Below are 26711 nucleotides of genomic sequence, written 5' to 3'. Positions count from 1 at the left end.
GTGTGTGTGTGTGTGTGTGTGTGTGTGTGTGTGTGTGTGTGTGTGTGTGTGTCTTCACGTTTGGACATTTACAGCTGTGGAATGAGACAAAAATAGTGTCAGAGAGGATGATGGCTCAGGTTTATAGGAGCACTCTGCAGTATTGGCTTCCACTCACAATCCAGACACAATACTCTCAATCTTCGTCATCACTTTCACCTGATGATGAGGCATTTTACTTTTCTTTTCTTTTTTCACTTAGTCAAAAACACTTAAGTAACATAAAAAGAGAGTAAAGATTTCCCCTTCTGCTGGGAATGATTTTCTATGAATAATAATCATGTAATGTTTGTATTTACCAAGCATAGACAAAAAGTTTGTTAGTAAATGATTAAAAAAGTTTTCTTGTGAATTTGTTAAACTAGAGGTGTGTCTTTTATTTTTTTTAATGCTGGAGCAGTGACACTTTTAAAATGACAGAAATGGCTTCCTGGTACCGGGGAACGCTGTGAGAAGTTCATTTTTTAAAAATCTATTTGTTTGCAAGAACACTTTGCAACACCCGCAAAGATATGAGGCTCGCTTCCCTGTTTTAAAAGCCTCTTTATGACACTTTTCCATCTAAGAAAAATCAGGTAATAATGGAGTCCCGACTCCATTACAGTGATTTCTATTCTGTCTTCATGCTCACGCTGGAACTGTGTCTCTGTCAGATTGCCTGGACAGTGGATCATTCCATGGTCCGAGATGGAGAATGGAGCCGGGTGATTTGTTCATTCCCATTGACTCCATAGAAGAGGAAGCTACTCTGACTTGTGACGCAAAGGGAACACCATCTCCTCAGTACAGGTAGGAGCACATTCACGTTTAGGTTTTTATTCTTCAGGTTTTCAAAAATGTTAGTTTGGGGTTATTAAAATGGGTGAAAGACTGATTTAGAAATCATTATTTGCAAGATTTTGTTGGGTTTAACGTAGCAGTCATTTATAAGAAGTCGAGCTCAGCAGAATCCCAGCAGCTTAGCTGATCTCAACGTTCGCCAACATCAGCTGACAGCCTTGCCGATGCTCTTCCATACATTTAACTGGCAAATCTCACTTAGGACACACTATTAAAGCTGCTTTAGCCTGCCCACGTTTGCCTAATTCCCCAATGTTTGCACCTGCAAGGCACTTTGCAACCCGCCTGCACCCCATCACTTCGTCTTGTGCTGTACCTGACTTATTAAATGTCCCATCTATAGTCACTGATGCATGACTCTGTGTTGGGTCCCGCTTGTGCTCACTTCCAGCTTAGTACATTCATTCACTCATGGGAGTGAGATGCCAGAACACAGCTTTCAAATATAAACTGATGGAAATAAAGATCCAGCGTCCTAACTGAACTGCAGTTCAGTTAGCGCATTATCAACGCCGTATTGCTCTTTTGTTTAAAATAACACAGGCGGACTCGTTCTCCACCTCATAAGCAGTTACTTGCACTTTCTCCACTCTTTCGCTTTCATCACCGACGGTATTTTCTCAACTGTCAACGTCAAAAGAGGAGCTTGTTTAAAGTAAATGATTAGTTGAGCAAACATAAAAGCTGCATTGAGACATGATCGCAATCTAAATGGAAAAAGAAGATGAGGGAAAGGAAGAAGTGATGTACTCATCTGGATATTCTCAGTGACTTTTTACCCCAGAAAAGAAAAGTAATACAGATGCAGACACCTTTTTATACTCCTGGCTGCTCCCAGCTTGCCATTCTTGCAAAGCCAATTTAGATTATAGTTTTCATGTGGAAAAGCAAGCCGCTTTCCTTTCTATTAATTTTCTCCAAATTAGACTGAAATGCACATAGACACTCTGTGCAGCAGTGTCATTATGGCTTTACTAATTCATATTGACTAACACACCACCAATCTGCCTCTTGTCTTACCAGATAGTATCTTAGTGACACATGTGTAGCATCTTAATGATCGTCTCCTCTTATAAAACACAATGAGGCCGATGCAGGTTGCTAGACACCGGTTGGCACCAACAGACATTGATTACAAGTGTCTTTGGCGTTCGACGTTGGAATTACTGCAGCACAGCCGGCGCAGATGAAATGAATGACAGTGGTGTGGAGTATGTACATTCATTATTTCAGGCTCTTCACATTCCCCATCTAAGACCAGGTATTTCCATGTACTGATTAAAGGTGAGATGAGCATGTTTAACGGGGTGTCTTGTCACGCTGGCTGTGCTAGGCTCTGTATGCCCTCAGCACCTCTCTGGCTCCTCTCTTGAAGTGTAAATGGGCTCACACTGCTCTCTCCCATCCCCCTTCTTCTCTTTTCCCCCTTTTCCCTTTCCTCTGCCACTCCTGTCACTCACAGAGATATGAGACTTTCATACTATGCGCACAGCACTGATTTAAAAACTCGTGGGAGAAAATCAGATCTTCTATAGAAAAGCATCGTTGCTGCTGCAGGCTATAAAAGTTACACTGTGTGAGTGTCTTAAACGTAAACAGAAGGTGACTTGTCTACCCTTTACTTGACCTGAGGTTTGAAGTCTGTGGCTCTAGACCGGTAGATCATCCAGAATACTCGGATTTCTCTGTGGTCAGACAACATGTGTTCACAAAATGAGTTTCAAGCGGAGTAATTCAGTTTTCCAGTTGCCATTCAATCACCTGCCCTATGTTCGTGGCACCACTGAACAGCAGAGGCACTTCAGAGCAGGTCAAAAAGAGGTGAAAACGGTGGCTAAGGGATTAAGAGCTGAATGCAAGAGTGGACATGGACACCTACACAAACATGCAGGCATGTACTAGTCATTCCAGCCCTTTAGGTGTTCATCGTAAGCCACAAGAGTAATAGGGTTAACCTCATTGCATACAGTGACCAAGCTGCATGTGTATTGATCGGCCACAACATTAAAACCACCTGCCTGATCTTGTGTAGGTCTGCCTCGTGGCGTCAAAGCAACACGGTCCCCTCAGAGCATGGACGTGGGATTTCTGGGGAAGTCCTGGCATCAGGATATTTGTAATCGAGTCTTTCTTCGCCTTTTCGTCTCCAGCGACTTCATCATCTTGTTTATGTCTGTCTTTTCGCACAAATGTTTCTGTTATGCTTCCCTTTCTTGGCAAAGGAGATATTTTGCTTTATTTTTCAAAGTTACTTGATGTTTCTGAAACCAGTGGGCAGTTTTGCCTGCCACTTCAAGTTTCTGCCCTTTTTATTGCTTTGTTTCTGCAGCACAGACGGTTCATGAAGAGTCATATTTCATTAGTTTAAAAAACAAAGGTGTTATCGAGCGCTTGCTTTTTTTTTTGCTCAAGTTGGTGGGAAAGCTGTCAATCAGGCTGTGGTGTCAAATAAACAACCACTCTCTCCTTTCCAGGATGTCCACATACACATATACCATAGATGTGAGAGCAAATTGATCTGCCAGTCTGCATTCTGTGTAAGCAATCTATGTGCAGCGCTGTGGAAAGATTTCAGGCAGAGAGGCATTGGTTAAGTCACAAACTCATTGTGCAGCATGATAAACGTGCACTGATCAGCCATTAAAACCTCCTCTATTGTTTAGATGCATCAAAACAGCACTGACCTTTTTGGGCATGGATTCAGGACCTCTGAGTCTAGCTCATTGGTAGCAGATCCTCGAGGTCCGCTGGGTTAAGAGCTCTTATTGGATTGGGCATCCCACAGATGCTTGAACAGATTGGGATATGAGCCCTCAACTTTTCGAAATATTACCTGACGGAGGTGCATGTGAGAATGCAAATGTCCCACGCAGTGGGTTCTGGTTTGCACAGATTGTGAGAACAGCACAGATAATACCCTGGTGAATGCACAGCTAGCGAGCCCTATGTGCTGCCTTGTGGACGCTCTGCACAGGAAGATCTCTACTCTAAACCAAACTGAATATTTCCAGCATCGAGAACATGGCTGGCACGAGCGATCTCCATGTGTACTGCATGTGAGAGAAGACGGCATCTTCCAAGTACTGCCAACTTTTTCCAGAGTTAATGTGTGAAAACGATTTTTGTAATGCTCCCAAAATGTTCCCACCACCTTTTTTTTTAAATGCAGTGGAGCGCATTGCTGTACTGAGGCTGGAGGAAGCCACTGCAATTGTCATGAGTCTGCAACCATGTAAAGCATTAAAGTAAAATCCACATGAATTCAGTGATGCATTTTAACGACCAGTGTTATTCCGATGTTGATATTGTTGCACCTGATCGCTAATTATTCTTTAAGAATGTTTTCTTTTTCTTCTCTCTTTTACTGGGAAGCGAAACATATATGCTTTTGAAAAGTCATCCATTGTGTTTCCCACATGTCTGTTGCCACTTGTTGCCACTTAAGTAAAGCAAGAAAGGAAGTGTTTTGCTAAGTGAAAGAAAGGGTTATGTTTTTTTCTTAAACACAAACAATGGAACATTCTTGAAAAGTGCTCTGTCCTTGAACCCATCAATGCTCAGCTTTTGAATAGCATTTAAAAGGAGATAGAGTTTTTGCGGTGGCGGGGAATGAAAATGAATAATGAGACTTGCTTGAATCAATGAATTAACCTTAAGTTTTTAAGAGTTCTTTTAGGTGCTTCATTTATTTGATAGCACCGTCGTAACCTGCTTCACAGAGCTTCTTCTTTTTTTAATTCTTCCTCCTGCTAAGTGTTGGAAAGATATAATAAAGGGTGAAAAGGAGTTTAAAAGGCCTCCTTTGATACATTGAGCCATTGTTACCTCTTGCCAGGTGGTAATGTTTAGTCCTGATGGGGAGTCAAAGGTGGAATAATATCACATTATGTAAATCTAATGTGACAGAGACGAGGTGATTATGGTTAGACTGATGATCATTGTCCAGAATGGCTTCTAAAACCTTTGTCCTCCGCTCCCCTTAAATAGCGAAGGACAGCTTTGTGTATGATACCCCTAGATTAAACTTTAATGATCCCTGTGGGGAAAATGGGATAACTGCAGCAGCAAGTAGTAGCAGAGCTAAATAAAGAAAAATGGAAAAAATACAACACCGTAAAGAAATTTGCACTTCAAGGTTTATACAGACACAAAGGACATCTGTTAGGTGAGTAAATTAATGATATATAGACATGGCAGCATGATTACGGTACTGTTAGACTGCAGGTACAAAAAAATATGATTCGCTCAAGCAGCATACCGTCTCGAAAAACAAAGTACACTCTCTTTTATTCCTAAGGTGGTAAATTTCAGCAGATAATAAACTCATCGGGTCCTTATCAGCTTCTAAAGTTACTTAACTGTAGAACAATATATGATATATTGTTTATTTATTTTAACAAAAATAAGCTAAAATGCAGAAACATTTTGGTTTCTGCAAAATGTTTCTGCATTTTGGTAATAACTATAACCACAATAACATGAATGAATAGTTTTTTGCGTGACTTTATCAGTCTCTCACATTGTTGTGGAGGAATTTTGATTCACTCTTCTTTACAGCATTGATTCAGTTCATCAAAGTTTGTAGACTGTTGTTTATGCACAGCTCTCTTAAGGTCCCACCACAGGGTTTCAGTCAGCTTGAAGTCTGGAAGAGTTCATTGTCGACTCACTGACAGCTGGTTTGAGGTGTTTGTGCTGATATTCGGCGTTTGGTTTTCTCCAAATGTGGCACAGTGCAATGTGGCCAAACAACGGTCTTGCCTGTCCACAGGACATTGTTTCAGAAGTCTTGTGGTTTCTGCAGATGCAGCTTTGCAAACTTTAGCTGAGCAGCTGTGTTATTTTTAGGGAGAAGAGGGTTTTCTCCTGGCAGCTCTTCCAACCAAGCCATACTTGCCTTTTTCTAATTGAGTTGTCATGAACTTTAACTTTTAATGCTAACTCAGATGTTGCTTTGAGGTTTTTGCAGGTCACCTGTCTGACCTTGGGTGAATTTGCTGGCACTCCCACTCCTGGGAAGACTAGCAGCTGTCTTGAGTTTTTTCCACTTGTGAATAATCATTCTTACTGTAGAATGATGGACTTAAAATTGTGGGGGAATGTCCTTTAGACCCTTCCTAGTTTAATGGTCAGCAGCTTCTCCCAGATCACTGCTGATGTCTTTCCTCCTTGGCATTTTGCTAACACACACCTGAACTTTACAGACCAACAGACTGCCAAAAATCTTTCTTTTATAGAGGTGCTTACACTTGCTGATCATCACTTAATCAAGTGGACTGGATTAGCAGCACTTGGCTGTTTCTCATCCTCTTAATTCCTGGGGAATCAGTAAGGGTGTACTTAGTTTTTTCATGCTTCTGCATTTTGCTGGGGTGGGGATTTGTTTGTTTTTTTCAATATATAATGGCATGGCATAATGTGTCGTCATCTGTTTGTCTGAGCCTGTAGTAACCTTGTATCAACTTTGAATCAATTAATTTTCATTGTGTCCTGATGCACGAGCCTTAGAATTTAAAGAGGGTGTACTTTCTTTTCAAATGACTGCAAGCAAAGTTTATCAAGTTGATGCACAGAACTGTCCATAATTTGCTGGCAGTCACACATGTATCAACTCCATTGTCCTTAACCCTGAACACAACACAGTTGTGTTTGCAGATTTGTTTGTTTTTAAGGAAGTTTAATCACAGCCGAAAAGAATCGTTGGCCAAAGTCCTAACCACAAGAGTTCATTTCAACTAGCAACCTTTTAAAATCCTTGGCACCATCGCAAATCACACCACATAAAGTGTATTATTCTTATTCCAAGTGAGTTACCACAGTGAATTGTGTTCTCCACTCACCTCCTGTCAGACCACCTTGGTTGGATGGAAGAAGGGGACTGCGTGTTTTGCCAGGGACTGATGGTGTCTTTGCCCTCACAGATGGTCACTGAATGGGACTCTCATAAATCTGGGTCTGGATCGTCGGCGGCGTCTGTCTGGGGGCAACCTCATTATAAGCAGCCTGGACCGCTACCAGGATGTAGGGATGTACCAGTGTATGGCCTACAACACAGTAGGAGCTATCCTCAGCAGAAGAGCAAGTCTTCAGTTTGCCTGTAAGTTACAGTCAGAGTTTTAACTACAAAAAACCACGGGTGTGTAAATGCTCTTAACTACAAATAATGCAGACGTACACTAAAATGGAATTGCTTTATTTGCAGTATTTATCAGCACGCAGCAAGTTCAGTGGGGAGCCGCATTAAATGTTAACGTAACATGGGAAGAATCTGAGTGCGATGACGCTTCCTTACTTATGGTCATGCAGACTAAGAGTTGCTATTTCACTTTGTGTTGTTTGCTTCAATCAGAAGTCATTCCAGTTTCGTTGCATGCACTCTGGGGTAAAGTAGTCTACCAAATTGCACAAGTAGTGTTTGAAGAATAACTTAATAAGGACTGGAGCCTGAAGAATAAAAAAAAAGAACAGAACACAGCATACCTGCACTTTTATGAAAAAGGAAGAACAAAGCAAATGAATATAAGCTGCAGTGCAAACTATACTACAATGCATTGCTACAAAAATAATAATTTAGGCAGTAAAAAAATGTACTTTCACATCACGTTCCTGCTGGTGAAGCAGGTAAACAACTCAAATGAATAACCAAATGAATACTTATTACTTCTATACTATTCATTAAGGCTTCCTTTCATGCAGATCGCAACAAAGCGCCTTTTCACACCTTCACTCGGTGGTGGTATCTTGCCGTGCAGATGTTTTGGGTCTTTTTTGACAAGCTTTTAAGATATGGGATGGTCAGAAAAAATGGAATAATGACATTTTAATAACTTAACAACAATGACTTGAGAATAATGACCGGATAATGGATAATCTAACCTCTCTGAAAAAAGTTTGAGTCATTTTATTAACCTTCAAAGGAGTCTCCAATGAAAAACTATAGTTCTTTTTCTTTTTCAGATTCTCTTAGCAATATTTGGATGCAACACGAAAGAATAATAACAAGAAAAAAATATTACTAGGTACATATACCTTAAGGTGTAGCTCAATAAAAAGTTTTCAGTCGTTTCAACTTTTTTCTTATAGTGTTATGAGCTCTTGCAGCATATCTCGTCATGGTATATTAATGTCTTGGTCCCCCTCAGGCAGTTTTTGGGCAGCTATTTTGAAACCACTATAAAATGAATAGAGAGAGATCCAAAAGTTTATTCTTACAATGGACAAACTCTACCTTGTAAAGCACTGATTTAAGAAAAAACTGTAAAGGTTGAAGTATGAAGTTTATAAAGCCTCAAATTGTAATTCTGCTTGGCACATGCAAAGTTGCACAGCCTTACAGACTTCATCACGACTCAATTCAGAGTGCAGATGTAGCGAATGGCTCTCGCTAGTCCCACCAGAGCCTTGAACATATGCCAGGCTAATTTACACGATTCATACAGAGGCTATGAACCGTCATGAACCTCTTCTGTGCACGAGCCGCAGTTCAGCAACATGATTGGCTCGTGTGTTTACCTGTTCGGCCATCTCTGCTGCTGCGGGATAGATTTCTATTTGAGATTCTGTGCTAAGTCAAGTCTTGTGATTTCAGCGCTTACACAAACATGTACATAAATTAAGTTAGTGGCAGGTTTTCACATCCAAGTTCCTTTTTTTCATAAAATGGCATATCGCTCATATCTCATTCAGGCCCTGGGTTCAGCAGTCTGTCTAAACTCTTCTGTTTCAGAGCCTCACTTGTCTCAGTTGCTTTTGTTCTCCCTCAGGCCTTGCAGAAGTGCAATTTTCATTACAGCTTTCTTATGGGTTTGTGTCAGTGTCTTCAAGAAAGCTTTTACTCAGCCTCTTTTCCACTCCCCTGATATGTGACATCCTACAGTAAGCTTCCTTTTCATTTTTCCCCTCCCTGTCAGACTTAGATCATTTCAAAGTTCACACCAGAAGCGCAGTGTCCGTCCGAGAGGGACAAGGAGTGGTGTTGCTTTGTGGATCGCCCACTTCCTCAGGAGGTAAACTCTGCTGTTGTTTTGAGTCCTGCTGAAGTGTGATTAAAACATAATCTTGCTGCCACTGATTAGCCCCTTTTCTAATCACAGTTAATTCTCTTAATCACATTTAATATCAGAGAGCATCCAGGATCGTCTCATGCGCTTCCTTGTTTGCCTTCCAGACCTTACTTATGCATGGATCTTCAATGAGTACCCGTACTTCGTTCAGCAAGACAATCGGCGCTTCGTCTCCCAGCAGACGGGAAACCTTTACATTGCCAAGGTGGAGCCCTCTGATGTGGGCAACTACACGTGTGTAGTGATGAACAGCATCACAAAGGGCAAGGTTCAGAGCTCCCCCACGTCTCTGATCCTCAGGACAGATGGTAAGACACAGCTTGTGCCTTTGACGTGACAAGTATTGCCTTTCAGCCTCGCATTATGGGCCTTTCATTTTAAGGTGGCTTTAATCATTACGCCAGCGAGAGTGCTCTTTATCTCGTTGTACCTCACTGAAGTTGAGTCACAGAGGGCTAATGCCTGTAAGTAAACAGTTGCTCCTCAATGTAGGCCAGCAAACAAAGCACCCAAATCTCTTCTTTGCTGACTTAGCTTCTCTTATAATTCGCAGTCCCTTTAAAAGCTTTCTCTTTGCTTTCACATGAATTCTCGGGCCTGTTCTCAGCGGCGTGTTGTTCTGTTCTCTGTTATGCTTTCATAGAAGGAGTGAATAAAGATTGCCTTGGGAATGAATTAAACATAAGTCATACGTCAGTGGACCATTACATTGAGTGTTCTGGTGGTTCAGCCAGTTTCTACTCAGTGTACTGTACATGTAACTGCATAAATTTAAATCCCCTTGCATCACTTTCTGGTCGCGATCTTGAGTGCCTTTCCTGAATGCTGATATTAACAATGAAACACAACAGAGGTTAGGAACTGCCTACTCAAGCTTTGAAATAGCAGATTAAAAAAAAATCTCTAGATGAAAAATAATGCTCGGTGTATTTAAATTATTCCTCGCTGGGTTTTGGCTACACTCTGGTGACTGTACTCTTAAGCGATGCACGATTTTGAGTTTAGTTTACCCATGAGAGAGCGTTTGCTCATGTGCATTTCATTTTTTCCTCTGTTAGCTTTCTAGTGCTATTGTTTGGTCCATAATGCCAGCCGTAATGCTTGTAACTCATGCATAATGGAATACTGAGCAAGTTCTTGTGCTTGGTCCTCATAGGAGTGATGGGTGAATACGAGCCGAAAATAGAAGTTAATTTCCCAGACAATGTACCCGCCGCGAAAGGATCAACAGTTACGCTGGAATGTTTCGCCCTTGGGAAGTAAGCTGGATTTCCTCAAGCATGTTTTTAATCTTTTACTGTCTTTTCTTTCCATACAAGGAACATCTGGATTTCTAAGCAATTATGGTTCTTAGAGCGTGGCATCAAGCCACGATTGGTCTGAAAGCAACGTGTCGTTGGAATGGGTTAAGTCCAGACCAGGGATGTCAAACTCATTTTATATCCTGGGGGCACATACAGCCCACAGGAAATCTGTCAACATGACTCTTTGGGCTTAAATTATAAGAAATAGGTGTGTGAAATTATCATAAATTATAAAACAAAGGTTTTGTCAAGAGAATGTCTTTTTTTTTCTACTCACCCATTGTAAATAAAGACATTTCTGTAGCAGATAAGATCATTTAATTGTTTATCTGTTACTTCATTACTTGTTTTAGTATGAATGACAGTGGGGGAGGTCTTCATCAGTGGGAAAAGCTGTAAAATGTATAAAAATAAAGTTAAATGTCTCCAAAGATTATTTTCCAAAACCACTCAGTGGGCCAGATTGGAGTCTTTGCTGAGCCAATCTGTTTTGACACCCGTGGTCTTGACCATTTATCAGCAAAACGAAAAAAATAAGTTCTGCAGTCCATCTGACGCTTTATTGCTCCAGATTGTTACAGACACCTGCACCTGATTCCCCGCTGAGCTCTTCCTTCGCATGTGTCTCACAGCCCCGTCCCAGAAATCACCTGGAGGAGGGCCAACGGCGTTCCCTTCCCCAGCAAAGTCAAAATGAAGTACTCGAACGCCGTGCTGGAGATTCCCAGCTTTCAGCAGGACGACACGGGCGGTTACGAGTGCGTGGCCGAGAACAAGATGGGGAAGAACACAGTCACCGGTCGGCTGGCTTTTTATGGTACTGCGACTTTTGTTTGAGTTTTGAGACGACGCCACAGACAATTGAGTTAGACAAAATGGGTAAACAATCAATATCTCTGCTTCTTTCAGCAACGTCGACAATTGTCACGTCGTTAGACTTTGTAAATGGCAACAATTGTAATGTGATCGTTTAAAAGCTATAAGTAATTTTATAATAGCAAGAGCTCATTGTTATACACGCTACTTTAATGCACACACAAATCTCTGCCTTCTTCCTGCATTTTAAGCGTTTCACTGCAGCTATTACATTTTGGGTTCTTGGCTTGCTTCAGCCGCTGTGTTTTCCTGTGAATCTGTGAAAGAGGGAAAAATGACACTTGTGAAATTGGAAGTGACAGTATGTACAGTGCCACCGAAGTGAGCTGTGCTTATTATGAGCATTGCACTCATGAAACCCATGAAATTTCCTGAAAGCTGTAAATATATGAGAGACTTAGGGGGGGTTGTGTGCTGGATGGGAAACAAGCAGGACCTGACGTTTATTATACGCAGAATTAAGGTGACAGTTTGGGGGGGTGAGTGCTGGTATCGGGTGCTGTTCGCCGGTCATGAGAGCTTCTTCCTTTGTGGTTCGGGGTTTTAATGTTAATCTTTGGGTTGCCTCGGGCTGCTGACACATTTAAGAGATGTAACTGATAGACTGAATTCAATTTTCTCTCTTCTAGCCTCTTAAAGGAAAACCCATTGACGACCCCCCCTCCCTAATTTGGGCTGCCAATCTGCACACGCTTTCCTTTGAACTTATTTAGATGCAGCTTATTTAATACGATAATGCTCCTTCCTCGAAATCTGCCCTCTGGTTCTTGTCAGATAATTCACTCGAGGATAATTCTGTGTCCTCAGCAAAGCCTCAGTGGGTCCAGACAATGAAAGACACGGCTCTAGCCATTGAGGAGAGACTTTACTGGGAGTGTCGAGCCAACGGCAGGCCCAAACCCTCCTACACGTGGCTGAAGAACGGCCAACAGCTCCTCTCAGAGGTAAATTACCGGCTGTCGTCTGCCACCTACAAGTGTTTCATTTTAAAGACTTAATCTTCAGCTTCAGCTCTTCCTTTCATTTCCGAGAGCCTGGCATAAAACACACTGCTGTTTTCCCGAGTGTAATTCAGAGTGCGATGAGAGGAGAGGGTAAACATCTTACTAAGGTGTGCCAGTGATGAGACATGGATGTAACTGTCTCGTATTCTGCTTTACCTTGGCAGATTACAGAGTCTTAGAAAGTGGATGTGTACGGCTCCCGAGAGATTGCTCTATTTTATCTGAATGGAGTCAGTGCTTGTTTTTCATTATTCATGGTGCATGTTTAAGCTCCTTCATATTGAGGGACAATGGGTTTAATCTTCTGTGAAATATACTGTATATAGCACTACACCTAACTCTAGACCACCAGAGAAATACATGTGGTCTTGCATATTTTGAGATTTTTAAATTTGGCTGACCTCGATATGCCTCTGACACTTAATTTCTTACCTCTTACATGCATTATACTGTAGCAATAACCATCCTGATATTGTTCAAAACTAATGTTTAAATATCCTTATTTTATTTGAGGTTTATTGTTTTTACTGTTGTACGATTCAGAATATGATTTTCACCATGAAAGTTGCATTTTTATCTAATTTGTTTCATATTTATAGTACAGAATATAGCTAATGATTAAAAAAACACTAGTAGGTGCTGTACTGTATATGGTTAATACTGAGAAAATAAATGAAAAAGTGCAGATATAATACAAAAAGCTCAAATATTGCATAGACTGGACCAAAAGTGCACAGGGTAGGGAAAAAAATGAATGTTCCATACTTAGAAAACAAAATTGTGCTTTGTGCTCATAGCGATAAATTATTTTGCAACAGCATCCTGATTTGATCCGCGTCCATTGACAGCACCTCTAAACAAATCCAGCACTTGCCAGAGCGCGCCGCAGAAAGCAAAAGCTACCTGTAAGTGTAAGGAGAATAATTGCTTTCTTTCAACCTTTTCTTCACAGGACAGGATCCATGTGGAGGACGGAGTCCTGTCAGTGTCTGCGCTGACCCTGTCTGACGCTGGCATGTACCAGTGTGTGGCTGAGAATAAACACGGTGTCATATATTTTGCTGCTGAACTAATGGTTTTAGGTAGGATGGCATTTATCTCTCTTCTAAATCCTCAAATCTTTGTTGCCAAAAGGATCTTAAAGGTCATCTTTCTGTCATTCTTAAAGGTTGTCTGGATTAGCAGATAATGGGGTCAATGTGGATGTTTTTGTGGGGTCAGACACATTTAGATATATATTTTTTTCCCCCTTTACTTTGATGTGGGGATGAAGATGGTGTAATAGATGCCAAACTCATAGCTGAATAGTAAACATGAACTTTTACTGCAAAACCAATTAAAAGTTATAACAATATTTTCTGCTCAATTCTTCTTCTTTTATTAATACATAAAACTGGCTAAAAAAACACCGTTACGGCGTCGATTTTTATGCCGGTTTGATTCGTCAGTTTTAAAAAACGATGTGTTTCAATTACTGTAAGATTTGAAAACTGGTGCTTGAAATGCTCAGTGAGATTTGCTGCAGTCTTGCACTAACGCCAGTTTGCTGTTTCCCACCAGCTTCTCCTCCAGACTTCACAGGGAACCTCCTCAGAGCTTTGCTCAAAGCCAAGACAGGAACTACAGTGACTTTAGAATGTAAACCCCAGGCCTATCCCATCGCTAGCATTTTATGGAAGAAAGGCAACCTGCCAATCCACACAAATGACAGGTAGTAACAGGGTTAACGTTATTCTGAAAAAGTCAATGTACACAGTTTAATAGGCTTGTTTTTTTCCGTATATAAGCCAGTTATCTATCCCAGCTACACTCCTCTTTAGCCATCTTTGGTCTAATCAATATTCACCACACACACACACATGCTGCCTAACTGGAAGATGTCCATTATGTAGAATGCTGAAAAATCCAGAAGTCGGTGTTTATCTGATGGTAAAATGAGTCTTTGTTCTTGGCAGTCGGATTGTAAACTGCTCTCACTGTTTGTGTACTCCTATAGGATCACACTGTCCCCAGATGGAACGCTGAGGCTTGCCAACGTGAGCAAGTCTGATGCAGGCAGCTATACGTGCTTTGCTAGGAATAGATTTGGCATGTCAAGTACAACTGGAAGGCTCCTTGTTACCGGTAAGCTCTCCTGTTAAATAGCAGATTGTTTGTGCGCTCCACTTAGTAAGCAGAATTTTATGCACACTATGGATTAACACACGAGAGCTAGCGTACCGCAAGGACCAGAGTCAATAACTTGTAGTTAAATTTAAAAAAATAAATAAATAAACTTTGAGGTTTTGTGCTGAGGTGTGTGTCTATACTTTGTAAGGTCTCTAGTCTTGCGATTAAGTAGACTAAATATTTCAGATAATCATTTGATTGTTTTGTTTTTATTTGAAGGGATGTAATAAAAACAAAAAAACTTTACGCGTGCATTATTGAGTCGTTTTGTCCGGACGCATTTTGCAGCGGCTGCAGTAATGCGCTTGGAAGGCGTTTGACGAAACACACGATCATTGTTTTCCTCAAAGCAGTTGAGGCAACCAATTTAGTGCAATAAATGAAAGTGCCCTGAGTGGAAGCGGTGAGCACATTAGTGAGGTGGTGTTACAGATGCTGTTATTGTTGAGCGTGTTGTTGTTTTTTTCATTGGAGTTGAATGTTCTGTGAGTTTGTTATTGGTTTTTATTAATGTGCTGAATGATATTGTCTGCCGCTGTAACTGCCAAGGCCAGTTATTTTTTTTTGAAATTACCGGAGTATTTTTTCACAGCCGTAAAGCATTCGGAGGCACAGAGCCATGACCCACACATTGATTATTAGTAGCTTGAGAACTGAGGGGACGCTTTTTTTATCCCTTGACAGCTTCTCCAAGGTAAGATATGAGAGTACAAATCCACTTGCTTTGTGTTGTATCTTCTTGATTTGATTCCTGCCGTTCATTATCTTGACTTTTTGAAGCACAGGAGGCCAAATGATTGCTATAGCAGACTTTAAAGCAGCGCTCTTCATGTTTTATTTTTTTTTGTTGTTGTACTGGTTGTGCAGAGCAGCTCATTACATGAAGTTTTATCTGATCCATGGTGTATTGTAATTGCTATCAGGATTTCTGAAGATTACGTGAGCCGTTTTAGTGGTGGCAAGGCTGCATGTTATCACACATTATTTGACTGAGTTTTTCATGAGACCTTCCTTTATATACACAGACTGCTCTGCCTGTGACTCACTGTATTGCGGAGCATGATTTTTGTGTCTCGGGAAGTGTTGTGTCACTACTCTGCTCCTATTTCCTGAAAATCAACAAAAGGGCTGCTCATCTGCTGGAAGTGAAAAGTCTCATGTCTCACATAAGATTGCCACCCTCCCCTTTAGAAATGGCTGGCTCTCACGTTTTTATTTTTCCTGGGTAGATCCAACCAGAATCATCCAGGGGCCAGTGGACACAGAGATCATTGTGGGCGAGAGCATTGTGTTACCCTGCCAGGTCACCAGCGATCCCGTCCTTGATGTTTCTTTCTCCTGGGCCTTCAATGGACAGCTCATCGCCAAGGGAGACGGTCACTTTGAATTTGTGGGTGGGGTGAGTGACCCACAGCCGTAGTTTTTTTGTTTTTGTTTTTTCTTATGTGCGAATGGGCACTTGGCACCTCTCCCCATCTTGCTTCACTTCATCCCTGCCATTAGTTTAAAGGGACAGCTTGTGGTTTGACACCCTGGTATTTCTTGGAGAGATAGAGCATGGCAAGTTTTGCTGCACTTGCTGTTATACCATCCTTTTTCTTTTGCTATTTTAAATTTCTCTCTGGTGGCAAAGAAGGCTGGGGAAAAGTCTTTGGAATGAAGCGTTATTAGATCATTTAAGACCTCTTAGCTTCTAATTGTATTCTTGTGAATGGAAGAATACAATTTAGTGGCAGCCGTCGTGTCAAAATACACTTCCTACATAGAAATCATCATGTAGGTAATGCGCTAGTTGCTCAGCCATTGTGACAGGTTGTCTTCTATTTGAGCACACTTCTCTTACTCTTGCTCAGTCTTCTGAAGTCATCTATTTTTTAATACGTTGGCTGGTCTCTTCAAATTCTGCTTTGACATGGCCTGCTGCACAGCCTCTTCATAACGGGAAGGAATACGTATTATTAGAGGTGCCTTGTAAAGGAATCAAAGCATGGCAGAGACCCAAACGACAAAACACTTTGAGAACATCCTCGCACCCTTTGAGATTAACCATTCTTCTTGGGTGTGTGTGTGTGTATGCGTTTGACTGACAATGTTCTTATCTGAAAAGAGACTCCTTCCCCAGAAATGCTCAAATGTCCCCAGTCCAAAGAGATTATCAACTTAACTTTGCTGCTTCAGGGAATTTAATTTCCATAATTAAACCACATTGGCTGTGCTGCCACGTTTTCCTGCCAAAGCCAAGAGAACGATTTCACCACTAATTTACCATTTTCTGCTTACGGGTGTCCTCTTAGATGAGAGCCTTTTCTTTTCTTTTTTTTTGTTTTCTTCTCCAAATGAGCAAAAGCTGCCTGCTGTACTCAGTAGTAAAAGCTTATTTATGTAGTTGCTTGCAACAGGTCTTGAAGGTCACAGCACTGACCTCTGCAAAAGGCGGGTAAAGCAGTCGAGACCTTGTCATACACAAAAACTCAATTTACTCTCTGTTGTTTTTGTGAATTTTGGCCTTTTTCTTTTCCATTCGAGCTCATGTTGAACAGCTGTTTGTGACCTGATACTGTATATACACAGAATTTCTCCCAGAAACACTGTGCAGCCACTTTTCCTCAGCAATTTCCAAGCTAAGTACTGTAACTAAAGGATATGCAAACGGTTTTTAGAGCTGCTATTTACTGTGTCTTTATATATGCTTTGCTACCTTTTTTAATAAGCTGTCACGAGGTCCATTATCTTTCATGCTACATAAAGCTCTCTTTCCTCCTTCGGTAGAGAACAGCAGGAGATCTTATGATCAGGAACATTCAGCTTTACCATGCTGGCAAATACATCTGTGTGGTGGACACGGACGTGGAGAGTCTATCAGCCGTGGCTGTATTGATTGTGAAAGGTAAGAAAAGCTCGTCTCTGCTCTGCAGTCACCAATTAAAATAGGGCTTACAGCCAGGGATGTTTAATGGGTAAAAAAAAAAAAGGGAGAGAGAGAAATTAAAAAAAGTAGACTCAACGTAAAGTGGATGATGGATGCAGCCTCAGTAAAAGGAAGTCAGTAGTCTTTAAGTGTTACTGAGCAGAGCAGTGTTAAAGAGATTTCAGAGAGATTACATCGCTATGCTTTGCTGAGAATTAAAATAAAAAATCTTTTGAGGCGTGCAGTTTTCGATAGGGTTTTTAAACTCAAATAGGTTTGTTTTAGATTGAGATTGCAGTGCAACCAAAGTGTCCATATTCTCATCAGAATCACCCTGGATATCATCAGAGTGTTTATTTCTACTACAAGGCGCTTCATTACATCAAACAGAGGAAGGCGCTTTCCTTTTCTCTGGCGCTCAGAGATGTTTTTGGAAGAAAACTTCACAAAACTGTGTGAAATTCTAAGAGTACGAGCCATACATTTTTTAGGATGTGTTCCTTTTTCTCCCTCTCCCTGTCTTTTAATGACCAGTTTTCAATATTGTTGCAGTGTACTTGACAGCAGAATGCTTACATGCCTGTCTGCGCTCACTCATGCAGTATGTATAGCTCCTGAGAGACATTATTGTCGAGAGCTACATTTGGCAGAACAAAATAACTTTTGTTATTTATTTCAGGGAGGGGTGTGTTTGTGTTGCTCGTGGAATTGGAGGAGGGATGTTTCGGGGTGGAATCAATACACCAAATAGCCCAGCAAATTGACACCACCCAAATATGCTAAATGTCAGATGAGGTGAGGGATGATTTTAGTGTCAGGATTTGAAAAGGTTGAATCCATAGCTTTATCTTGCAAGGATAACAAGTTGCTATTTAACTTGAGGCGCAGAAGCTCTTCTTAATAAGCATTTCTTTACGAATGACTGCGGACAAAGAAAAATGGGAAGTAATGCTGTTTATCCAGCTGGAGCAATATCAAGTCCAGGGAAATGGATTGGCCTCCTGACTGGAGACAGGAGACAGGAGTGTGACTCAAGATTGTGCATTATTTACACTTCCTGCTCGCGGCAGCTGTCACAGATGTCTCAAAGTTTAGATCGAATAGCTTCAAATTCTGGGTGGAAAACACGACATAAACCATTCAGCAAGAAAACGTTGACATCCCAAAATACAAAATATTAACGCAACACGTGGAGTAGAAACCAACAGATAAGAGCCGGTTTTCAAATGCACCTTTTACATGGGTGAAAGCAGCAATGCAGTGATGATAAAATAGTCAATTTAAGAAAAATATCAAAACTAACAAATAAAAAACAGTTGCTTGACAGAAAAATGGATTAATGACAGTTTTACTGTCAAAGCACCAATGTGTATATGAAGTAGATGTATTTGAAGTCATTTTCATGGTAACATGGGGCATTAAATTCATTTTCATTTTCCAAAAACGGTGTATTTCATACAGGTAAGACTCACCAGATATCTCATGATACAATATTATCACAACACTTAATGCACAATCAAATATTATTATTGCAGTATGAGCATTGCAATAACATATATTGTGAGTTATCAACATTTTTTTGAACTGCAAATGATGTCCTCAAAGTTAAACTTTGTCAATATCTGTTTTTCCAAGAAGATAAAGTTATCACGCTGCAATTTTGTTTTTGTTTTTGTTTGTTTTTTTAAGGCAAAATTAGATCAAGCATACCAATCAAAGTACAACATTCAACTCTTTGACAGAGACTCATTCACACTGATGGCAACATGTTACCAATAAGACAGCAATTAATTGCAAACCTTTGACATTCTTTCTGAGAGTGATTGCAGTCACTCCAAATCAGACTGCAACTGTTTGCAGAAAGGTTACCTCCTATCAGGCAACCTGTGCAATCACTTTGCAATCAAAATGTGTAGTGAGTGTGCAACATTGCTCTGTGCAACCATTTAGTCACCGGAAGCTGAAATCAGTCCCAGAATGTGAAGAAAATTCAAAACAAACAGCTGGCGGCTGCTTTTGTTAATTTTTAGATGTAAGCATGACTAACTCAAGATTTTAGTGCATGAAATTAGCCCTTTTGTATATAGTATTCACAGAATATTCATATTTATGTAATAAAATATTGATATTTAGTGTCCCTGCATCGATAGAGTATCATAATACATGTCTATGCTAGTACTTGAGATTTTTTCTAGTCTTTGTTTTTTGGGGGGAAATATAGGATAACATGCCTTTCTGGATGTCCTGCAGTTTAGGTGTTTGTCTTCAAACTGTTGTAGCTTGTAGCTATGTGTTATTAAATGAAAAGAGGTCATTTGGAAGGAAAGGAAATGTAGCTCACAGGTGTAAGTATTTACAGTTTGATCAAATCTAATAAGAACTTTAGAGCGGAGGCTCAGATGAAAGTAGAAGATAGTGACAGGACTAAACCCTGATGATGGTGGAGCAGAGTAATCAGATGAGTTCAGTTAAGATACCCTGGACAACTTGTGGAAATGGAAGAAGCATTTGTGATAGACAGGCTGCTGACAGGCAGAGTGAGAACAGTGTCTCCGGGCTAATTGGGCAAAAGTAGTGAGTTGAAATTGAGAAAGAGCTGAGTTTGACAGCGTGGGAAAATGAAAGTGACAAAAAAAATAGTAGTAATAGTCCAAATCAGTAAGGAGGAGCAGAGGCTCCCTTATTGAACTTATAAAAAAAGATTATTTCGCATTACATTTGAAATGTAGCACAGTTCTTTTTTTTTTTAATCATTCAAAGAGGCAATTAAAGAATAAGAACCTCATTATTTAAATAAAATTCACAACTAAATGCACTGTCTGCCACCTCTCATCTTCCCAGAGAAATTGTCCTTGTCTGTCCCTGATTTTAATTGAACTAATTTGTCTAAAGACACTGTCCCATGTTGTGAGCAATATTTAAAGCAAAGACTGAATCTGCTGTTTGGTTTAGTTTTTATGTTTTTTTTAAAGAGTTTTTTCTTCCAATTTAAATTCACTCCCCTTTCTTTTGCAAAGGGTGCCGAAATGTTAGAGATAAATAGCTCAAAACCTTGACAAATAAGATCAAACCATTCTGCGTGGCTGTATAATTTAAGAGGAAGGTGAGGAAACATGAAAGCGCAGCCAGCTTCCCCCAGTGGCTGCATTTGCATGTTCTTAAAAAAAAAAAAGAAAAATCTATTTTAATGTTAAGACAAACAACAGCAAGACGTCTCCTTTCACCGGGATTCTGCAGCAGCACGTTTACGATCGTGGTAACAGTGATCGTTGGCGTTACTGGCATCAAACATATTGTTACAATCATGTATATTAGTCAGCTCGATAATTTTGCAGGGTGTTATTTACAATGGGGTTTCGCTCCTTTCCTCTCGCAGCGCTGAAGGTCAATGATAATCGCTCCTGACACAAAGACTCTTGAGTGATCATCTGGGTTCTTGTTTTTCACAATGGGTGTGGAAAAAAACCCCGTTTTAGATGCCTCACAAACACTCCACTGGGTGGTGATGGTGGCTCTGGAGAAGGTCACAATATAAGGATAATATCACAGTCATTAGCATTTGAACCACTTGGGGAACACTTGTGCTTGTTTGACAGCTGCACAACCACCATCATCATCATTATCCCGAGAGATAGTTTTTAGGGAAATACAACTCATGACAGTCAATGTAACACTTCAGAACGATGTGTTTTCACACTGTTATTTCGACCCGCTTATGATATGCTCTTGTTTAGTTCTGGCACGTGTTGCAGCACATTTTGAGAATTTGGGAAATATTTGGTTGAGATCGGAATAATATCGCCAGTGTCAGTAAATACAGCCGGTTATTAATTTTCCCTCAGACAAGTTCACAATGAAAGCTCAGATAGTCTGTCCATATTAATAACAGATTATTTGAACACCCTCGAGACATGACAGGAGCCTCTTGCCTCAGCCAATGAAATGTAATTAAGAGGATAAGGAATTGATCTTTGATTGTGTGTCCTATTAATATGTATTAATGAGGCCAGTGTATTAAAGTTGCTTTTTTTTCATCAATAGCCACTAATGAGTTTTACAGAGATCAATATCTCTAAAGCCACGGTTTTAAGGCCAAATGTATGAGGGCAGTAACGTCCAAGGCTTCAGTAAACAAAAGGATGTCGCTCAGCAGTTACTTGCTCAGCTTAATCCAATATATCCTTGCATGCATACATAGACATATACATACATGCTGCAGGAGATATGAAAACAAAAGGATTTGTGCTTCCAGACAGTTGATTGTTTACTAAAATAATCATGCTACACTTTAATAATTAGTATATTTTGCTTCAGATTAGAAACCACTTCAGAGCTGGTGGGGAGTGCGAGCAGAGCAAGGGGCGTTATTATTCTGCGGTCTATCTCACAGCTCTCTAGTGGTCTATTATTTCTGATGAGCTGACACCTTCATTAGAATAGGAACCCGCAGATGAAACTAAAGTAAAACATCACACCGCTTAATTGGTGGGATAATAAAAATAAATGATAAAACTCTGTTTCCTTGGGGCTGTGAGGCCCCTTTTTCATCTTTTACCTTTTAATTTGACTCCCTGCATCCACTTAGGTCTGCTGTTTCATCGATCAATTACCGGGAGGATTACGGGGAAAGGGAAGGATTACAAGTTGGGTGAATATTGCAGAATAAATCTTGAATTAACTTTTAATACTTTGTGAAGGGCATTACATCTTCTCAGCTGAAAGCTTTTTTCAGAATGTTCTCTCGCTGATGTTGATTGAAAGATATGAAGGCTATATAGCGATATCATTTTGGCCGACGCGTGTGTGTGTGTGTGCTTTTCCTTTATATGCCACTAAATGTCATGTTTTCCTTGCGAAACGTGCGAGTATACTATTCTGTAGCGTCGTCTGTGCCTCTGCATGTGCGAATACCTCACAATATCTGTTCTTGTGATTGAGCCAGGCCCTCCCAGCCCTCCAGACTCAGTGACGGTGGAGGAGGTGACAGACAGTACAGCCCAGCTGGCGTGGAGCCCCGGCAGAGACAACGGCAGCCCCATCACCAATTACCTCATTCAAACCCGAACTCCCTTCACTGTGGGCTGGCAGAGGGTTAACACAGGTGACACAGTACTTGACGATAAATTTTCATCTTATAGCACATGAGATATTATTCAGATAATTCACTGATGTCCACAGGGAAATGCTGTTATTTCTCTTCCCCAGTTGGCAGGTGGGTCAGTGTATGGGGTCAGCTAGAAAAAAGGGTAGAGATTCATGTTCTTACTCAAGACAGTGAAAGGTCCTTCTTGCTGCTGTACTGTGCAAAAGTGTTGAGCGATCACTGATTCTTTCATATGTTGTTGAGAAAATTGGAAACATATATGAAAATATAAGTGTCATATTTCGGCTGTGTGCAGGCAGGAGAAGGACCCAAACGCAAAACTCACCACACAGGAATTAAACCCAAAAAGCTGCTTTATTGCAGAATGGCACAAAAACTATAACAAAACTAACCAGGGACATGGATAACAAAAACACAGCCATGAGAAAGACTACAACACTGACAAAGACACAGGGCTTAAATATACTGAGGGATAACGAGGGAATGAGACACAGAAGGAGAGCACAGCTGGGAGTAATCAGGCTGGACGAGACAAGGGAAGCAAAACTAGAAACACTGACATGAGACACGGACCTTCAAAGTAAAACAGGAAACACACTGACTGAACTCTAGACATGTAAACTTAACAGCAACTGGGGAGACAGAACATAAGAACCTAGGGAAGCCATATTACAAAACCTAAGAAATAAACTATGATAACCATAACTGAAACCTGGGGAAATAACAAACACAGTACAACAAAGGACTCAAAACATAAACCATAATATAAAAACACAAGAACTCAAAAAGCTGGGTCAGAACGACCCAGAACCGTGACAATAAGACAGTTTGTACAACTCTAATGAGCTTAAAAGTTGATATCTGGTATGATCGCCTCTCGTAGGCAAACCTTCTTGTCATTTCTTTAAGTAGTCTCCAGGAATAGCTCTTCCGGCTTCTTGAAGGACGTTCAAAGCTCTTCTTTGCATGTTAGATACCTTTAGATGATCCCACACTTGCTTCACTGTTGGGGTTCTGAGGAGACCAGTCCATAAATGATATTGTTTCATTGTGTGTTTTTCAATCCAGGTATGATTTTTCCTGCAATGGCAACTGCAAAAAGCCAATCAGCTTTCCAAGTGGTATTACATGGTGACTCAAAATTTTACTTTTCTCTGTTCATAATTCAATTAATTTTTGACAAGATCGCCAACCCCACTGGCTAAAATAAAGCCCCAAACCGTGACAGAGCCTCTGCTGAGTTTTGCAGATGGCTATAGACACTCACTGTTGACCTCCTTCTTACCCATCGATGACAATTTGAACCTAAAATGTCAAATTTGGACCTGCAGAGTCTCAATAATACCTGTAGGGACGCCTCCAGAATTTTTTCATAGGAGTGGCCATATGGGAGCCATTAAAAATATTGGGGTGGCACACCAAAAACAAAATTTCCAGTTTTATTATGCTGTTGTCAAATATAGAGAAAGGAATAATTATATGCCTGGTTAGTTTCCTGCTGTTAAAGTTGATATCACTGAAAATAGGTACATAAGAAACCCATATAAGATTTTGAAGTCCATAATAATCTGTTTTAACCGATTGATTGATTGATTGATTGATTTACTGACTAGAAGTCCCAACCACTGCTTTAATGATTCTCAACAGAGCTGAGCAGATGCAGATTAAGATTCACATTCCAAGAATGGAGTTAGGTTTAAGAGCAAACTTGTTCAGGAAAGACAAATAAGAAGTATTAGATCATGTAAGAGTGTGAACTATTGTTGATGTACCAGTGATCTGTGCAGGGATTGGCACCAGCTTTGCTGCAACCTGATATCATCATCATCATCATAGTTTATTTATATAGCACTTTAAAAACACACAAGGCTGACCAAAGTGCTGAACAGTAGAAATATAAGAGATACAATAAGAATAATATCTCAATGAATCAAATACCTGCAAATAATATTTTAAACAATTCCTATTATACTATTACTATCACACAGTCACTTAGGTCACTAGTTCTTTCTCTAGAAATAAGACTTGCAAACACCACACAGAGACCTTCATGTGTTTGAAAACCAACTATTTACTGGTACAAAACAAAATCATCTGGACTAATCAGATGGATCAGCTGAGGGCAGGATGCATCTCTCAGGTCTATCAGCTGGTGGATTTTTTTTCCTATTTCTTAAGGGCATGATTTTCAGATACTGTTCGTCTTCTGTAGATAGTTTCTTAGGCCTGTCACTTCTTCTGTCTTCCACCTGTCCTTTTAAGGACACTGCACACCACGTTGAGATATGTCAAGTTTTCAGCTAATAGCACTTTGGGAATCACCTTGTTGCTGCAAAAAATATGATTTGATGCCTGTCAAACTGTTATCTTTGGCATTTTTTGGAGATTCAACTAAAGAAATTATAACAAATTATGTGTTCTTATGACAGTCTGTTGGTAACAAAATATCTAACGATAAAAAATTTCCAAGTTGTCTGTAGAACACTGGTTCATCCCTTGATTTAGGTGGTTTTTTATGCTAGTGATAAGTGTCTTAACAAACAAAAAAACATATATATGGTCAGGTGCAAGGTCTGAACTAAAAAAGAGTGAAAAATCTGCCAGTGTCCAGTGGAGAACTTTGAAATCCTGGGGGGCTGTTGTTCAAGGCCACTTTAAAAATGACAAGAAAATCTGGCTACTTAGGAAAAATATAAAGAGATGAGGCTTATTTTGGTGGCTCCGTATTTTTTCATTATTACTTTTTCATTTTAGCCACTTTGATGACCTTCTGTGTACTCATGCTAAGTCAACACCAGCGTCCTTTTCATCTTTTCAAGTCAAGTCTGTTTTTGTCACAGCTTGGTCCTGAAGCATCTACACAAGCCTAATTTCTACTCCCATCCACAGCCATGAATGGATGAAAACATCATTTGCATATAAAATTGCCATTTCCACCAGAAGTTATTGGACATAGAAACAAAACAGCAAACAAGCAATTTCGTTGAATGTGAAACTGAGACACTCATCTGAGAAGTGGAGAAAAGGGAATGTGTTTTATTTGGTACCCTCAGCTTTGGAAATACAAACAGAATCAAACCCACTGAATGGGAAAAAAGAACTGAAGCTATCAACTCTGTTAAGTTCAGAGTAAAAGGACTCTAGCAGAAAATAAACAAAGAAAGAAAAGGCACTACAGACCAGAGGCAAGAGGAGTTTGGAGAAAGACAGACAGTCATTATGCACAGCTGCAGCTTTTTCCTAAGGTTTTCAAAATGTAACACTCAAAAAATGTTCTTCACCCTCAGTAGACATGAAGCAATAATTTTGATTAAAATGCAACTGAGATGCACAAAACGAAAGGTTTATTCATTCAAGTAATTAATCATTAAGGTATAAACTCAATGCATTGCAATCAAGTAAATTTCATTAATCCATTAAATGAAACGTTTTACATTGTACTTATGTGGGAAAACTTAAACATAGGTGCACATGCTGTCATTTTTTATTCGTCTCTTATAAATGTGAGTTTATATGAAAAAGGCAAATACCAGGCTTTTTCTGCATTCTTAATGATCTGGGTCCAGGTGTCTAGAAAAGGTTGAATGCATATACTGCAGTTGTTTTTATTAGTTTACTTAAAAAGGGTAAGGCTTATAATAATAAACAGTATAAATAATAACAATTATAATAACAATAAATCAGCTGGGGTGAGCATAAAGGCGGATTTTTACCAGTCATGGCAGATGGCCGGCCCTTCCTGCGCCTGGGTCGGCTGGAGGTTTCTTCCTGTTAAAAGGGAGTTCTTCCTTCCCACTGTCAACTAGTGCTTGCTCATAGGGGATCGTTGTATGTGTGAGGCTTTTTTTGAGACAATTGAGTTTAACTTAAAAGTATATTGTACAGATTTTATATAGAAAAGTTTGACCTAAATGAGAAAGTAGGAATTGCTTCACGGTAAAATTCCTGTAATCAAATTTTTACCAATCCTGCAACTGTTTGTAACAAAAAAGGGGCATGATGAATTGGCAAAGTCAAATGCTGATCACAGAACTTTCTGAGCACTACAGAGCTTGTTCTGGTTTTCTGGACTGCACCTGTTTTGCTTCCCTGTTATTGGTTTTATCCAATCTCATTATGGCTAAAACAGTCCTGTAATTTAAGTAAAAACGGTGTAAAGGCTGCATTTCACAAAAAAACAACTGCTTGGTTAATTCGGTGGGGGAAAAAAATCACATCTAAAAAGCTTAGATGTTTCCCTCCGGAATTAGCTGAGAGCAAAGCAAAGCTAAAAGGAGAGAAAACACTGGAGAGCAACACAACTGAGAAATCACTTATGATATCTAACATTGGCCTGTATGTGCTGGAGGTGTACATTGGCAGCTGTTTGCTGAGAAGCTGCGTCAGGCTGGCGACCTGTCCAGA

At 40.1% G+C, this 26711-nt stretch overlaps 1 protein-coding gene across 1 annotated transcript in view; it reads left to right on the top strand.

Annotated features, from left to right (window-relative positions):
* cntn3a.2 (contactin 3a, tandem duplicate 2) overlaps window positions 1-26711 on the top strand; it is a 38061-nt gene that overhangs the window by 3029 nt on the left and 8321 nt on the right. The window contains exons 3-15 of the mRNA XM_005732936.1: window positions 693-828; window positions 6801-6976; window positions 8790-8885; window positions 9047-9250; window positions 10099-10201; window positions 10879-11063; window positions 11930-12066; window positions 13079-13208; window positions 13687-13837; window positions 14123-14250; window positions 15525-15694; window positions 17065-17182; window positions 22146-22304. Of these exons, the coding sequence (XP_005732993.1) occupies window positions 693-828; window positions 6801-6976; window positions 8790-8885; window positions 9047-9250; window positions 10099-10201; window positions 10879-11063; window positions 11930-12066; window positions 13079-13208; window positions 13687-13837; window positions 14123-14250; window positions 15525-15694; window positions 17065-17182; window positions 22146-22304 (1893 nt within the window). The remainder of the gene's footprint in view (window positions 1-692; window positions 829-6800; window positions 6977-8789; window positions 8886-9046; window positions 9251-10098; window positions 10202-10878; window positions 11064-11929; window positions 12067-13078; window positions 13209-13686; window positions 13838-14122; window positions 14251-15524; window positions 15695-17064; window positions 17183-22145; window positions 22305-26711) is intronic.

This window comes from Pundamilia nyererei, unplaced genomic scaffold, assembly GCF_000239375.1.
Source record: "Pundamilia nyererei isolate P.nyererei 1_Seehausen unplaced genomic scaffold, PunNye1.0 scaffold00049, whole genome shotgun sequence".
Classification (NCBI taxonomy): domain Eukaryota; kingdom Metazoa; phylum Chordata; class Actinopteri; order Cichliformes; family Cichlidae; genus Pundamilia; species Pundamilia nyererei.
This window is presented reverse-complemented; position numbering and strand designations above follow the sequence as displayed.